General features: G+C 36.0%; 1 protein-coding gene across 1 annotated transcript in view; it reads left to right on the forward strand.

The window, feature by feature from the left end:
* ARHGAP28 (Rho GTPase activating protein 28) overlaps positions 1–9560 on the forward strand; it is a 209498-nt gene extending 199938 nt beyond the window's left edge. Inside the window, exons 17-18 of the mRNA XM_028123945.2 lie at positions 5710–5774; positions 7909–9560. Coding sequence (XP_027979746.2) covers positions 5710–5774; positions 7909–8003 — 160 coding nt within the window. The 3' untranslated portion in view covers positions 8004–9560. The remainder of the gene's footprint in view (positions 1–5709; positions 5775–7908) is intronic.
* The last annotated feature ends 6760 nt before the right edge of the window (positions 9561–16320 follow it).

Consider the following 16320-nt stretch of genomic DNA (forward strand, 5'->3'; position numbering starts at 1 on the left):
GAAAAAGAATAACTTCATAGTCATGAAATCTGACCTCAGCGGGTGACTAACATCAACAGTGATAAAGTCACACTGATAATGTGTAGCCCTGATAAAAAATGACGAAAATGGCACTTCTGTCGCTTTCCTCCCAAGAACACATAACTCTTGCCAAACGTGAGAAAAAATCAGACAAATCCCAGTTTGGAAATATTCTACAAAATACTTGATGAGTCCTCCTCAAAACTGTCAAAGACATCAGGAACAAGGCAAGTGTAAGCAGCGGTCACAGTCAAGAGGAAGGGACGTGATGAGACATGACTATATATTAGTTTCCCAGTATTTCCATAACAAATTACCTCAAACTAGGTGGCTTAAAACAATAGAAATGTATTCTCTCAGTTCAGAAGACCAGGAATCTGAAAGAAATGTGTCAGCAGGGTTAGTTCCTTCTGGAGGCTGTGAGAGAGAGGCTCTCCCATGCCCCTCTCCTAGCTTCTAGTGGTTGCCAACATCCTTGGCATTCCATGGATGGAATGTTTATATAGATGTTATCACTCCAGTCTCTCCATCTTCACATTCTCTTTGTGTTTCTCTGTATTTTCTCTCCTTTCAAGGATTCACTGGATTTTAGGGGATCCCCTGAATCCAGGATGATTTCGTCTCTAGATTCTTAACTGATTACATCCTCAAATAACCCTATATTCAAAGAAAGTCAGATTCTGAACATCTAGGCAGACGTGACTTTTGGAAGGGACCCTATTCAACCAATTGTAATTACTGAATATACTGCAATATTCTGGGTGGGTCCCTGGAACAGAACACAGATGGCTAGATAAAAACCAAGAACATCTGAACAAAGTATGAACTTTGGTTAATAATAATGTATTAGTATTCATTAGTTGTGACAAATGTACCATATTCATGTTAGAAGTTAATAATAGGGGAACAGGGTGTTGGGAATATGGAAACTGTCTACTATTTTCACAGTTGTTCTCTGAATCATAAAAGAGTTCTAAAATTAAATTCATTTGTAAAATTTGTCAGAGTTTTACCAGTTGGGAGAACTACTACTTATTAATGGTAAAATAACAATTTTAAAGGAAAATCGATAAGGTTTAGTTATGCTAGAAGATTAGGATTATCTTTGTTTTAAAAATGAAATCCATATATGCATCAGCGGTCCTCTTCATTTAACTTATGTTATTTTTAATTTAAAGAACTAAGAATAAATAATTAAATATTTATTTTTAAAAGTATGAGAGTAAAGAGAACTAATGGGAGTAGGTTTCTACACATCATTCAAAATAGTAAAACGTCAATCCCAATAGACCATGATAAGTTACATATGTTACTGCAATGCCAAAGAAACCACAAAGAAAACCATACAAAGCAGTATACGAAAAAACACTGTAAATAAGTCAAAATATAATCATAAGAGATAAACCTTATCCTGGGCCATAAAACAAATTTTAATGAATTCAAAATAATTGAAATCATACAGAATATCTTTTCTGACCATAAAGTAATCAAACTAGATGTTAATAACAGCAAGACAACATGATAATTTCTAAATATTTGAAAATTAAACCACACACTTCTGAATAATCCATGGGTCAAAGAGAAAGTATTAAAGGAAATTGTTAAAAGTACATAGAATGAAAATAAAACTGCAACTTAATCAAATTTTGTACAGTGCAGCTAAAGCCATACTGAGAGAAAAATTTATAGCAATAAATGCTTACATCTAAAAAGAGGGCAAGATCTCAGAGCAAGTAAATTTTTACCTCTAGAAACTGGAAAAGTAAGCAAAATAAGCAGAATGAAGGAAATGATAGAAGAACAGAAATCAGTGAAATTGAAAACAAAAATGATAGAGATCAGTGAAACAAAAAGCTGGTTCTTTTTAAAAACAATAAATTGATAAACTTCTAGAAAGACTAACAAAAACGAAATCACCAATATTAAGAATAAAATAGGAAATATCACTGTATATAATGCTTCCCTTAAAAGGATAATGAAATACTATGAACAAACTATATACTCAAAATCAAAATCTTAGAAGAAATGGACCAGTCCCTCAAAAACCACAAATTACCAAAAGACAAGCAAGATGAAATAGTTTTGTAGCCCTTGAGGAAATTGAATCTTTAAAAGTTTCCCAAAAGAGAAATCTTCAAGCCCAGATGGTTTCACTGGAGAATTCTAGCAAATGTTTAAAGAATGAACACCAATTTAGCACATTCTTTTACCAGAAAGTAGAAGAGGAAGGGCCATTATCTAACTCACATTATGAAGTTAGTATTGACCGGACACCAAACAAACACTGAAGACTAATATCTCTCATGAACTTAGAGACAGAAGTCCTCAAAAAAAATCAGCAGATCCAATCCAAAGTATATTAAAGGAATTACAGTGACCAAATGGGATCCATTTCAGATATGCAAGTTTGGCTCAATATTTAGAAATTAATGCAATCCACCATTGGATTGGAGAAAAATCATATGATTATGTTAATTGATACAGAGGAAGCATTTGACAAAATTCAATACCCATTCATGATTAAAACCCTCAGTGAACTAGGAAAAGGGAAGAACTTCCTCAACTTGATAAAGACCACTTACAACTAACATTCTACTTAACGATGAAAGATTGAATACTTTCCTTCCAAGATCAAGAACACTACTTTTATTCAAAATACTATTAGAAGATTAAGCCTTGCAACAAGACAAAAAGAGAGAAAGAGAGAAGAAAGAAAGGAAGAAAGAAAGAAAGATTGATTGTAGAGGAAGAAAAAATTGCCCATAACAAAGTTTATCATTTTAAATTTAGAGTTCAGTGGTATTAAATACATTCACATTATTGTATAATCATTACCACCACCACCACCCATCTCCAGAGAGATTGTATCATTCCATACTCAGACTCTGTCCCCAGTAAACAATAACTCCTCATTTCTTCCTCCCCCAGCCACTCGTATAACCACTCTTCTACTTTCTGTCTCTATGAATTTGACTATTGTAATAACTGAAATTTTTAAAGATTTATTTATTTATTTTAGAAGGGGAGAGGGGCAGAGGGAGAGGGAGGGAATCCCAAGCGGAATCCCAAGCAGACTCCCTGCTGAGCATGAAGCCAGATGCGGGGCTCAGTCTCACAACCCTGAGATCATGACCTGACCCGAAATCAAGAGTTAGACAGCTGAGCCACCCAGGCGCCCCTCAAATAACTGATTTTTGACAAAAGTACAAAAGCAATTCAATGGATGAAAGACAGCCTTTTTAACAAATGATAAATGGTGCTCTAGCAGTTGGACATCTATAGACAAAAAAAAACAAAAACAAAAACTACAATGGATCACAGATTTAAATGTAAAATGTAAAACTATAAAACTTTTAGAAAATAGCAAAGAAGAAAACCTCTGTGATGTAGGGCTAGTAAAGAGTTCTTAAAGTTGACATCAAAAGCATGATCCAGGGGTGGCTGGGTAGTTCAGTCAGTTGAGTGACCAACTCTTGATTTCAGCTCAGGTCATGATCTCGGGGTCCTGAGTTCAAGCCCTGTGTTGGGCTCCATACTCAGTGGGGAGTCTGTTTAAGATTCTTTCCCTCTGCCCCTTCCCCCATGCTTTCTCTCTTCCTCTAAAATAAATAAATAAATCTTTTTTTTTAAAAAAGCATGATCCATAAGAGGTAAAAATTGATAAATTGGCTATCATCAAGATTGAAAATTTATATACTGACTCGATGAAAAGGATGAAAAGACAAATACACTTACAAACCTCATATCCAGCAAATGACTAGTATCTAGAATATATGAAGAAAACTCAGTATTCAACAATAAGAAAAAAAAATCCAATTTAAAAATGAGCAAGGGGTGCCTGGGTGGCTCAGTCAGTTAATCATCTACCTTCGGCTCAGGTCATGATCCCAGAGTCCTGGGATGGAGCCCTGCATCAGGCTCCTTGTTCAGCAGGGAGCCTGCTTCTCCCTCTCCCTCTGCCCATCACTCCCACTGCTTGTGCTCTCTCTCTCTCTCTCTCTCTCTGTCAAATAAATAAACAAAATCTTATAAAAATAAAATTAAATAAAAAATAAAGATGAGCAAAAGACATGAACATACATTTCACTAAAGGGGATATACAGATACACATATGCACATGAAAAGATGTTCAGTATCTTTAACCATTAGGGAAATGCAAAACCACAGTGGCATCATTAAACATCTTTGAGAATGGCTAATACGAATAATAGTGATGACACCAAATACTGGCAAAGCTACAGAGATCTTGGGATCACTCATACATTGGTGGTGGGTATAGTCATTATGTAAAATAGTTTGGCAGTTTCTCATAAAACTAAATATGCAACTGCCATGTGACCCAGTTTTCACACTCTTGGGCATTTTTTTCTTTTAAGTAATGCCTGCCCCCAATGTGGGGCTTGAACTCACAACTCTTGAGATCAAGAGTCATACGCTCCATGGACTGAGTGTACCCCATGGGCATATATCCCAAAGAAATGAAGATTATATTCACACAAAAACCTGTATACAGATGCTTATAGCAACTTCATTTATAATAGTAAAATCTGGAAAAAAAACCCAACAGATGGTCTTCAACAGGTAAATAACAAACTGGCACATCCATACCATGGTGTGCTACTCAGCAATAAAATGCAACACCTTAGATGAATCTCCAGCGATTTATGGTGATTGAAAAAAAAGCCAATACAAAAAGTTCTATACTCTGTGTTTCCATTTATATAGCATTTTTGAAACAACAAACTTCTAGAAAATGTGGAATAGAGTAGAGGTTACCAGGGATAAGGGATGGAGGTAGGAAGGAGGACAGAGAGGGAGGTGAGTGGGCTATAAAAGGGAAACAAGGGGGAAATCTGTTGGTGAGGGAAATGTTCTGTATCTTGACTGAATCAATGTTGACATTCTGGTTGTGACAGCACACTAGAGCTTTGCAAGATCTATCTGTGCAATTTCTTAAAACTATGAGCAAATCTACAATGATCTCAAAATGTTTAATTAAACAAACAAAATAGGTCACACATCTTTCTTCCTCACAAAGAGCTGAGGTCAATCTTTTTGAAGTAACGAAGCTGAAAGTTATTCTTCAGGTGAGATGAAGATCAGCCACTCCTCTACTGCAACATTCTAGACTGGGGTGGAAAAATGCAATTGGGCAATTATTTTCTCTGACTTGCTCTCACTGTAGAGCAGAAACATGCAATGAAGTCAACATTAAGCAGTTTGAAAAGCTTTAGGCAAGTTTAGAAATGTGGCATGGACAGTGGAGAGAATCCCATTCAATTTTTGGCAAAAAGAGAAATGAAACCTGACTTCTTTTGAACTGAGAGTAATGTGACCAATGACAGGGCAATATTAAAGATCCAGCCTGCTCCTTCACCAGCCCTGGTGTGTCTGTAAGAGTCAGCTCTTAAATGAACCTCTGACAGTTGTGGCTAGAATGGGCTCCAGGTTGCTGTAGGGCACAGCAGCGTCCATCTTGGTTTGGAATAGTCCCATCGTCACTGTGCCTTGGATGCTTGGCTGTGTCAAACAGATAAAATTGTTTTTTATCATAACTTTAATCATAATGATTTATGGGTATATTTCATTCAAGGCAGAAGGAATTGTTTGTTGCCATGGTTATTTAATCCACATATTTACCTCAGATCATGGAAGAAGGTTAAATTACATTGTTTTCTTTTTTTTCAGTCATGGTTCATCAGAATGCATTAAGATTCAGAATCAACGGTTATATGAAATTGGAGGAAATATAGGTAAGTATTCTCTAATGGTTTTTACTCCTAAATTCTGATCACTCTAAAAAAAATATGCTGTTGTTGTAAAAACATATTTTATAAGCTTCTTAAATATAAATTCAACATCAGTTAGTTTCTGAATTTTTAATCTCATGTGAGAACAGTTGTATGAATTTCCCAAAATATTTTCAAAATTTAATTGTGAATATTTTAGTTGATTGGAGTAGACTTTTGGGTCTTTCAGGTGTGCCTCAGGGTTGGAAAGTCTCTTCCTGGAGATCCCTGCAAAACAGAGAACATCATGGAACGTTGACATTGTGACACCTTTTTTGTTTAACTTCCCTGGTTTCACCCTCAGCCCAGGTTCATTATTCCTGTTTCCCGAGGGGGAACAAAAAGGAATCAAATGGAAATTGCCTCTGCTTGCGTCTGTATCCTGCCTTCCCCTTCAGGTCTTCTGCTTGCCCTCTACACAGTCTGGATGAACCACCCCAACTCCCACTTAATGGCCAGCACCTCCACATGTGCCTTACTTCATGTTCCCGCCTGCCACTCGGGGCCTTGCTCTAGCCCCCCATTCTCTCCTGCGCCATCAGCTTTTCACTCCCAAATGCATCATTTCCCACTACATAAACATTTTTGGTAATTTCTCTCATCTTCACAAAACTCTCTCTTGACCCCCTTCAAGCCTACTTCGTTCCTGTGTTCTGCTTTACAGCAAAAACTCCTTGAAACTGTTTTCTGTCCTCCAATTTTTTCCTCTTGTTCTCTCTTGAAACCACTCCAGTCAAGCATTACCCTGCAACACTTCACCAAAATTGCTCTTGTTGAGGCCACCAGAGAACTCTTATGTTGTGAAATCCAGTCATTCGTTCTGTCTTGATAACTGCCTGAGTTGATCTTTCCTTTCTTTGAAAACATACTTTCTTCACCTGGTTTCAAGGACAACCTAAGCTTCTGGGTTTTGTTCCACTTCACTGGCAGCTCCTGAGTCTCTTTTGCCTGCTACTTCTCATCCTCCCAACCTTCAACGTGGAAAACTGTGGGGTCAAGCCTCAGAACTCTTTCTTCAAGTAACTTCCTTGGTGAGCTCAGTCCATCTCATTGCTTTAAATATACCTGTATGCAGATGCCTCTCAAATTATATCCAGACTTCCACTTGCAGCACCAACCTTGCAGATCCAGTCCACCAGGCACATTTTGCCTTGGAGCCTTTGCATTTACTCTTTTTCCCAGAATGCTCTCCTTTAGAGTGTTCACTTCTCACTCCCTCACCTCTTGCAGGTGTTTGCCACTGTGTCACCTTCTCAAAGAGACCTTCCAGGATCTCACCTTCTGTAGGTGTGCCTTCCCAACTTTGTTGTTCTCTCATGTTCTTGTCACCACCAGACTTAATTTATATTATACTTGCTTATTTGCTGGTTGTCTTTTACCACTTTGAGAATATAAGTGCCCTGAGGGCAACTATTTTTGACTATCTTATGGATTTCTGTAGCCCTAGCCCCTGGAATAGTGCCTGGCATATAATAATGCTCAAGAAATATTTGATAAATGAATGAATCAAGCAAGCAAGCAATCAAATATTGATAGTTTTGAGACTTTGGTATACATTTCAAACACACTGTACATAAAGATTTTCAAATGTATTTGCCTCATGGAATGATCTTTTTGTTTTCATTTCTAGATTTCCTGCCTATGGGCATTGCATCCGTAGTAAAGAAACAAAATGACCATTCCTAAAATGAACTTGATTTTAATCTTTTCTAGCCCTGGTCAAGTTACTGTCTGCAAAACCATTAGAGGACATGTATTATTATATAAATGATCAGTTTATACCTTAGACAGGTTCTTGCCATATATTCCTAATTGATGTGGTGAGTCTAGGGAACAATTTTTCTATAGTTGGTATGTCTGTTTTTTCCACAATTTTACATGTGATTTATTTGAAGTATTTCACAGTCAGAAAGAAACAAAGAAGGGAAGGAACAAGGCAGGCAGGCAGACTGGCTTTGCTAAAGAACCTTTAAGATGTTATCTACTTACTTTTGGCTGAGAGAACTATCTTGGCTTTATTTGAACCTTACCAACATGCACATGCACACATAGAAGTGTGCACTCTCAGAAACATTCTCTGATTTTCTCTTTCCTTTAGGGCAGCATTGCTTGGATCCAGACGCTTATGTATTGGATGTATATCATGTAAATCCTCAAGCAGAGTGGGTGATTAAACCCCAACCAAGTTTTTGAAATAATCCCCAAGATGGCAGCTATCATGTATTATATGCCAAGAAGATTCTACATTTGGTAGGGAAAATAACAAGACTGTTTTTGACATGTTTGTTCCAATAACCCTCTTGGTGTTTCTCAGCCCAAGTGGTGTCTCCCAGCATTGTCAACATGAACTGTGGAGGAGGAGCTGGTTTACTGAGCTGAGGCATTCTCCTATGGTTCCTTGATAACGGTGAAGGAAAGACGCTGTGATTGTTCCAGAAGAAAGGCCAATCTAGCATATGGAACTCTAATCATTTCTAGTACTTTGACTTCACAGCAGAAATGAACTTCGTCTTATACCTAAGGATAAAAAACACTCCTTTTTGTAGCAGATGCTACCAAACACAAGAGATGGAAGAGAGTCTTTTTTATACTTATCTTATATACATATGTTGACCTTTCTGAACAATGCCAGAAATATCAATAATTTCTGCTCTGCAAAATAATTCAGATCTGCTTTTCAAAGGGAATCAGTTTCTAAAGTTATGCATACAATATTGTTGCTCTGACTTGCTCCCAAATTGGAGGAGGATGAACTTCTGTTGAAAGAACACTGTATTGTTAAGTATGTTGTACTGTATTATGACTGTCCGCATCTGGTGCAAGTGAACATTTCTCTCTTGTAGATTATTGAAAATTGATATTTATAAAGCTTATTCTCTTAGGAGCACAGGTTCCATAGCAAATGACAGAGGGTGTTCTTATGCTTTCATAACCTTCTGTGTAGTTAATAGTCACAGAACCTCTATCTTTTCAACATGATTATGGTGCTCAATGAAAAACTTTCTCTGTGCCAGGCACAGATTTCTTTTCCTGATCAAACATATCATTTTTTAATATTTTACAACTATAGATAGTCACTTCTGTAGCCCCAATTTAAAAATATAGAATTGTCTTTATCCAGCTACTCTTCATCCAAAAGTACTGAAAAATACTGTTATATCCAGATTTTATATGCTGTAAAAGCAAATTATTTCTGTTCATCAATCATAGACATGGCCAAGCACTATGGATTAGCCTCAGGCTTTAAAATCAGATGCATATTTGGTAAGCTGGAAACTATTCTTGCTATGAAGATCCTGCAGAGCCATTTTCCAGACCTGCGGTTGATGAGAACACACTGTTCTCCACAATCTAATGGAGAGCAAATCTGCCATGTGCTGAGCGGTCAGACAGCTCTGCCTTTCATCTTGAGATTGCAGATACAGTTCTAGGGTTAGCTAGAAATGGGGACAGAGGTCTCATTTATCCTACATGTGTGCTTTGGATTAGAATCCACAGATTGATATTTCATTGAATTTATAATAATTTTAATGAGATTTAATGTCCAGATGACTCTTTTGCAGTTCGAACAATAAAGTTACAGATACAGAAAACATTTTACCAATGCTTTGGAAACCAAATGTTTTTACCGATGTTTCTACTTAACAGTTCTCAAAACATGATGTGATAATAATTTAAGCCCACATATAGAAGAAATCTTTTTTTTTCTTTTTTTTTTAAAGTAGGCTCCACACCCAGCATGGAGCCCAACGCGGGACTTGAACTCATGACCCTGAGATCAAGACCTGAGCCAAAATCAAGAGTCGGATACTTAACCGACTGAGCGACCTAGGTACCCCTAAAAGAAATCTTTTATATGCAGCATTATTATGCCTAGATATCTCTAAAAACATTATTTATATTCAACATGTAGATAATTATGTTTCTGGCCACTAGGGTTTTGTTATATTTTTTATAAAAAAGTCAAATATCCATTCATTTTATTTGTTTGAGAATTTTTATTTCCTGTGCCTGAAAATCCATTAGAAGATAAACATGTATCCTGTAGGTTTTTATTTATTCCTACATTTCATCATTTTTCAATGTTTGGTTAATTGATGGCATGTGAGTTTACATAATGCATTTCAAGAGTCTGAAAAAATGCTTTTATTGTTTTTGAAATTCAGACAACAGGAGGAAACATTTTACTTTGTGCAGTTGCTAACTTCCAGGGCATAAGATGGAAGTAATTTATACCCACACACGGAAGAAATTCTTCGAATTAGCTATCTTATATTTCTCTGTATTACATGAAAACGGGGACTGATTTTTCTCATTGTGTTTCCTATAGTTTCAAATAGTTAAATTCTATTGTAGAAGATTTTTTTTTTATAGAATATTTACAGATCTAATTTTTTATTTGAGAGTTTTCCCATCTTTGGACTGAAAACACATTAGAACCTATATATAAGTTCTAAAGGTTTTAAGATCTACTCCACTTGTCATTAGTTTTAAATAAGTGGCTGACAGATGACAGGTGAACAACTGTTTCTGAATTTCTTACTTTTGTGTGGTGTCAGATGTCGAAGACTTAGCTGACTCAATAGCTTTAAATTAATCACTTGAATGTATTTAAGTGTGTGTGACAACTTTCAAATAACTGTAATATGGAAGGCCATGTCAATACCAAGATCTTTGGATATAACTTTTATTCTTTGTCACAGGATTAACTAAGTGATTAGAGGAGAATTTCAGTAGACACAGAGACTAATTTTTGTATGAGTAGAGGTTCTTTTTACTAATTTTATTCTTAAAGAACAAACCCCTACAATTACAATTCAAAAATGCCTGTCAAATAATTATTGAAACTATCTTTGCTTTATCAAAAGTTATTTTAAAATAGTTACAGTAGTCTGTAAAAATGAGTAGTATATTTGCAAACAAAAGAAGAGTCAGATCCTGGGCTTTCTAGATTGAGTTCTTACTTGTTTCCCACCCACCTCCTCCCAAGTGCTCTTGGTGTACAGTCAGGAAAATAATATCCAGGAAGGTATTAGAGAAAGTTAACATTTTAGTGACACTTATTCAGAAAAAACCCTAGAGCTGGCTCATTGTTTTCTCCATTTTGTGAAAGAGGATCCCTTTGTTAAGCAGCTAATTGGGGGATATGATTCTTAGAGCCAGTGATCTTCAAATAAACTGGAATATTAATTTCGTTACAATGTGTACACAGTATAAACTACCTCACTTGCCTTTCTTAGGAAAAAAATTAATGGACTTTAACAGTTTTTGTTACAAACTGTCCCTGAGTCATCTTATTTAAGTCACTTCAGTTAGCTTTCAGTGTACATTTAATAATATACATTTAATGATGTAAAATATTTTTAGTGCAAGCTTTAAAGCCAAAAATACTCTGTAACTGTGACCTGTGGTATACTCTGAGAGAATTCATGTCCCTTAGTCACTGTCTTGTGTGTTTCACCATTGTTGCAATGCAGGTTTTCAAGTGTGGGAATTAATAGTCATCTCTTCTTTCAGGCATTTTTCAACTGCTTTCCCCATATTGCACTTGACTGAAAAGTTAACATGAGATTAAAACATCCCTTCTTTCTTTCAATCATATTTCAGCTGTTTTTCACAAATGTTTTATATGCCTGAAAAGAATATGTATTATGGGATTAAATAGTTCCTAGTTTCTGACAGACATTTTCAACTGTTTTCCATAAATATGTCATTTAAAAAAAATAATATGACATAGATTAAAATGTTTCTTTCAAACATTTTGAATAGTTTTACACATACACATACCTTAATTTAAAAACAACATCTTTTCTTTCAGTCATTTTCCAACTATTTTCTGAAACAATGTGATCTGATTAGAAATTTAATGTCACAAGAAATGCCAATGTTTTATGTTGTCTCCCATCTCAAAAGTTAATATTCTTTCGTCCCACCTTTCATTGTTAAGTATAATATGTATGTTGCATTTTATCCATAAAAATAAAGAGAAAACAAACTAAAAGCCTTGTCACAAGAATTCTTATAATAATCCAGCTTGTCTAAGGGTAGCATGATGCTAGTGAGAGAATGAGAGCTTTAAAGTTGGAAGGTATGTGTCTGAGCCGACTCTTTGTCTCTGACCCGCCAGGTGGTGGTCTTGTACAAAAGCCACATGGCACAATAGTAATGGACGGTTGTAGGTAGGGGATAGATTGAATTAACAACAACAATTTCCTAAATTGGTTTGAGTTGATGTTTGGGACAGGTTTTTAATAAGTGTCTTTTAAAAAAAAAAACAAACTTTCTTAATAGATACAGAAAAAACATTTGACAAAATTCAATACCAGTTCATAATCTTTTTTAAAAATTCAACATTTTACTGTATATCTTGTACAAAAGGCAAGAAAGAAAAGGCATAAATATTAGAAAAGAAATAAAATGGTCTCTATCTGTAAATGATATGAGTATGTGGGAAAGACTAGAGTATCTTCAGCTATTAGAACTAGTAAGATAATTTACCAAGATCATGGCATACAAAATGATTACATAAAAATTAATTATATTTTTTATATTAGCAAACAGTTGGAAAATAAATGTTTTAACTTCAATTTCCTATAGCATCAAAAAACATACAATACTTATGAAAACATTTATCAAAATATATGCAAAACATGTATACTAAAAACTAAAAATTTTTGGTAGAAATTAGAAATTAGCAAAAGAAATGTATAGATAGGGCACCTGGGTGGCTCAGTCGGTTAAGCAGCTGCCTTCAGCTCAGGTCATGATCCCAGGGTCCTGGGATCGAGTCCCGCTTCGGGCTCCCTGCTCAGCGGGGAGCCTGCTTCTCCCTCTCCCTCTGCCTGCCTCTCTGCCTACTTGTGCTCTCTCTCTCTATCTCTGTCAAATAAATAAATAAAATCTTTAGAAAAAAAGAAAAGAAATGTATAGACATACCATGTTTCTGCATGGGAAGAGATGGATGGATGAGCGTTGGCAAGATGTTAGTTCTCCACAAACAGATCTGTAGATATAATGCAATCCCAATCATAACACTACTAGGCTTTTTAGGTACAAATTGGCAAACTAATTATCAAATTATATGGAAATGCAAAGAATCTAGAACATCTGAAGTAATATTACCCCAAAAAGAGAACAAAGTTGGATTTAGAATGAGGGATTTCAAGCCTTACTATAAAGCTACAGCTTTTAAGACAAGATGATACAGAGTGAAGTTCAGCACCTACATCAATAGCACAGAAAGAGGTGCGCACTTACACGGTCGTTTGATTTTCAACATGTGTCAAAGGAACCCTATGGAAAAGGAAGCTTTCTATAGAAGGTACTAGAACAACTAGATATACATATCACACGGTTTTAAAAAATTCATCCAAGAGGGATCATATTGTTAATTATAATGCCTGAAACAATGACATCTTCAGAAGAAAACAGAATAGCTTTGTGACTTGGGGATAGGCAGAGCTTTCTTAGGACCAGAAAACAACACTTTTAAAAAAAATTAATAAATTAAACCTCAACAAAATTTAAAACTGCTGCTTATCCAAAGAGACCATTAGGAAGTCAAATAAGCAAACCACAGATTAGAAAATATATGTAAAGCATATATATATTTGACAAAAGACTGACATTTGGGATATAAAGAATTCACTAGTGAAAAGACAAGCACATTTTTGAGATGGGCATAAGACTTGGATACTTTGAAAGAAGAGAACACAAATGGCCAATAAGCACATGTTCAACATCATGTGCTATATTAGGGAAATGCAAAATAAACCACAAGGTGATATCACTACATACCATCCGGAACAATTAACATTGAAAAGACTGACCATTCTGAGTGTGGAAGAATCAGAACTCATAATTTTTTTCATTTATTTTTTTATTATTATGTTATGTTAATCACCATACATTACATCATTAGTTTTTGATGTAGTGTTCCATGATTCATTGTTTGCATATAACACCCAGTGCTCCATGCAGAACGTGCCCTCCTTAATACCCATCACTGAGCTAACCCATCCCCCCAGCCCCCTCCCCTCTAGAACCCTCAGTTTGTTTCTCAGAGTCCATAGTCTCTCATGGTTTGTCTCAGAACTCATAATTGCTGATATAAAATGGTATAGCCATTTTGGAAAAGGGTCTAGCAATTTCTTACCAGACTAATCATACAACTACCAGCTGCTGAGTACAGATAATAGCATAAATGAATCTCAGAAACGTTACGCTGAGTGAAAGAAGCTAGACACGAAAGACTACGTACTGTACAATTCCTTTTACATGAAATGCTAGGACAGGCAGAGCTAAACAATGATGGGGGACAAAACCCAGAATGATGGTTGCCTCTGTGGGGGTGGGTGTGGAGACTGGGTGGAGGGGGCATGGGGCCTTCCTGGGAAGTTGAAACATTCTATATGTGCCATCCCATGCCAGGACCCCTGGCTACATGGGCCTGTTGAGCACTTGATACGTGACTAGTCTGAACTGAGATGTGTTCCAAGTGTAAAATACACACCAGATTTTGAAGACTTGGTAGGAAAGAATGTAAAACATCTCATTAGTAATATTTTACTATTACGCGTTTGATTCTAATATTTTGGATAAATTTAACTTAAAGTAATAAATAATAAATTTCAGCAGTTTCTTTTTACTTAGTGTAGCTACTAGAAAATTCTAAGTTATATATGTGGCTTACATTATATTTCTGTGGAACAGTATCTTATATTTTGATAGATGTTTGGGTTATAAAGATGTATTTGTGAAAACAGTGAATGTTTACTTAAGATTTCTGCATTTCATTGTATAGTAAATGTTACCTCAAAAGAAAATAATTTGCAAATTACAAATATTGAACTTTAGGTAATGATATGCATATTGGAGTATTTCAGGGTAGGTGTATTGGTGTCTGTAACTTATTTTGAAATGTATAAAAATAAGACAGATTGATGAATGAATAGAAGGATAGAGGGATAGATATACACCAGTCCAAGTATAGCAAAATATTTATGATATAAATGGTGGCCATAGCAGTATTCAATGTGATATTCTCTATGCTTGAAATTTTCCATAGAATTTTGAAAAAAGAATTCTTTTTTTAAATGTTTTTCTTTTTAAAAACATTTTTAAGATTTATTTTAGAGAGAGTGTGTGCGCATGAGTGGGGGAAGGGGCAGAGAGAGAAGGAAAGAGAATCCTTAAGCAGGCTCCCTGCTGAGCAGGGAGCCCAATGTGGGGCTCAATCCCAGGGTCCTGGGATCATGACCTGAGCTGAAATGAAGAGCCGGCCACTTAGCTGACTGAGCCACCCTGGTGCCTCTGAAAAAAGAATTCTTAACATAAAAACATAAAAGCAGATTAAAGAGAATCAGGAGTTTGGGCAATGCTGGGGTTCCCCTTAGATGTTTCTTTTTATCTTCCCCACAGTAAATTACACTTTCTCCAAATCTCTTCAGACAGAAGTTAAGTGGGGGTGAGAAGCAAAGAGAATGGAGAGGTATGCTTTTGAAATTTTGCCTGAGCTAAGTCAACTAGCAAGCATGTGTGTATTCTTACAGTTTGTTTATGAGTTCTCACTAACAGTAATTCATTCTGAGTGTTTGCTTTGCAACCTCTCCACATTCTTCCTCACTGCGGGCCATTGTTGGAGTGTAGCTTGTGTCCTTAGATGACAGGGGCCTCTCTCCCATCAGTGACCCTCCCTCACTACATCTCACTCCCTCCAACCCAATGACATAACAACAATCTGGACATGTCAGTACCAAAATCAGTAAGAACATACCCATCACTAATGATCAGTGAATTCACCAATCTGATAATCTATCGCCCAACAGGGTTGTGGAAGCTATTTTCTAGTTTCATAAATCTTCCAATGCTGCAACAACTTATTTTAAAGGAGTGACTTATCAATTCAAACAACAGATGTTTTGGGAAGAATTGCAAAGTGATCCAGTTCTAATAAGCAATCCAGAGTTATTCTGTTCTCAATTATATTATCAGTTGTATAATCTCTAAGCCTACAACTTTTTAATTTTTTTAAAGCAGCTTTTTTTTTTTTTGAAGATTTATTTATTTATTTGACAGAGAAAGACACAGTGAGAGAGGGAACACAAGCAGGGGGAGTGGGAGAGGGAGAAGCAGGCTTCCCGCGGAGCAGGGAGCCCGATGCGGGGCTCAGTCCCAGGACCCTGGGATCATGACCTGAGCCGAAGGCAGACAACAATGCCATAGTTCAAGAAGTATTATATAGCGATGCAGTTAACACAAAATATACCAAACATAAAAATTTAACATCCTCCATGTCAGTTAAGCAAGTTAACATCACTGCATGCCATTTTGCGCATAGTTATAAGCAAAAGGTTCACAAAAAATATCTCAGGATGCCTATGTGCCATTAGCAAACTCTATTTAAAGGAGTTTAAGAATTTACAAATTTCAGAAGTTCACTTGATAACAGCAACAAATAACAGTAACTTGTTCATCTTTTGGACACCATGTAAAATTATTATGCAAAGAT

Source organism: Eumetopias jubatus, unplaced genomic scaffold (assembly GCF_037043125.1).
Source record: "Eumetopias jubatus isolate StellerSeaLion01/CBP00866 unplaced genomic scaffold, mEumJub1_p1.0 scaffold_16, whole genome shotgun sequence".
NCBI lineage: Eukaryota > Metazoa > Chordata > Mammalia > Carnivora > Otariidae > Eumetopias > Eumetopias jubatus.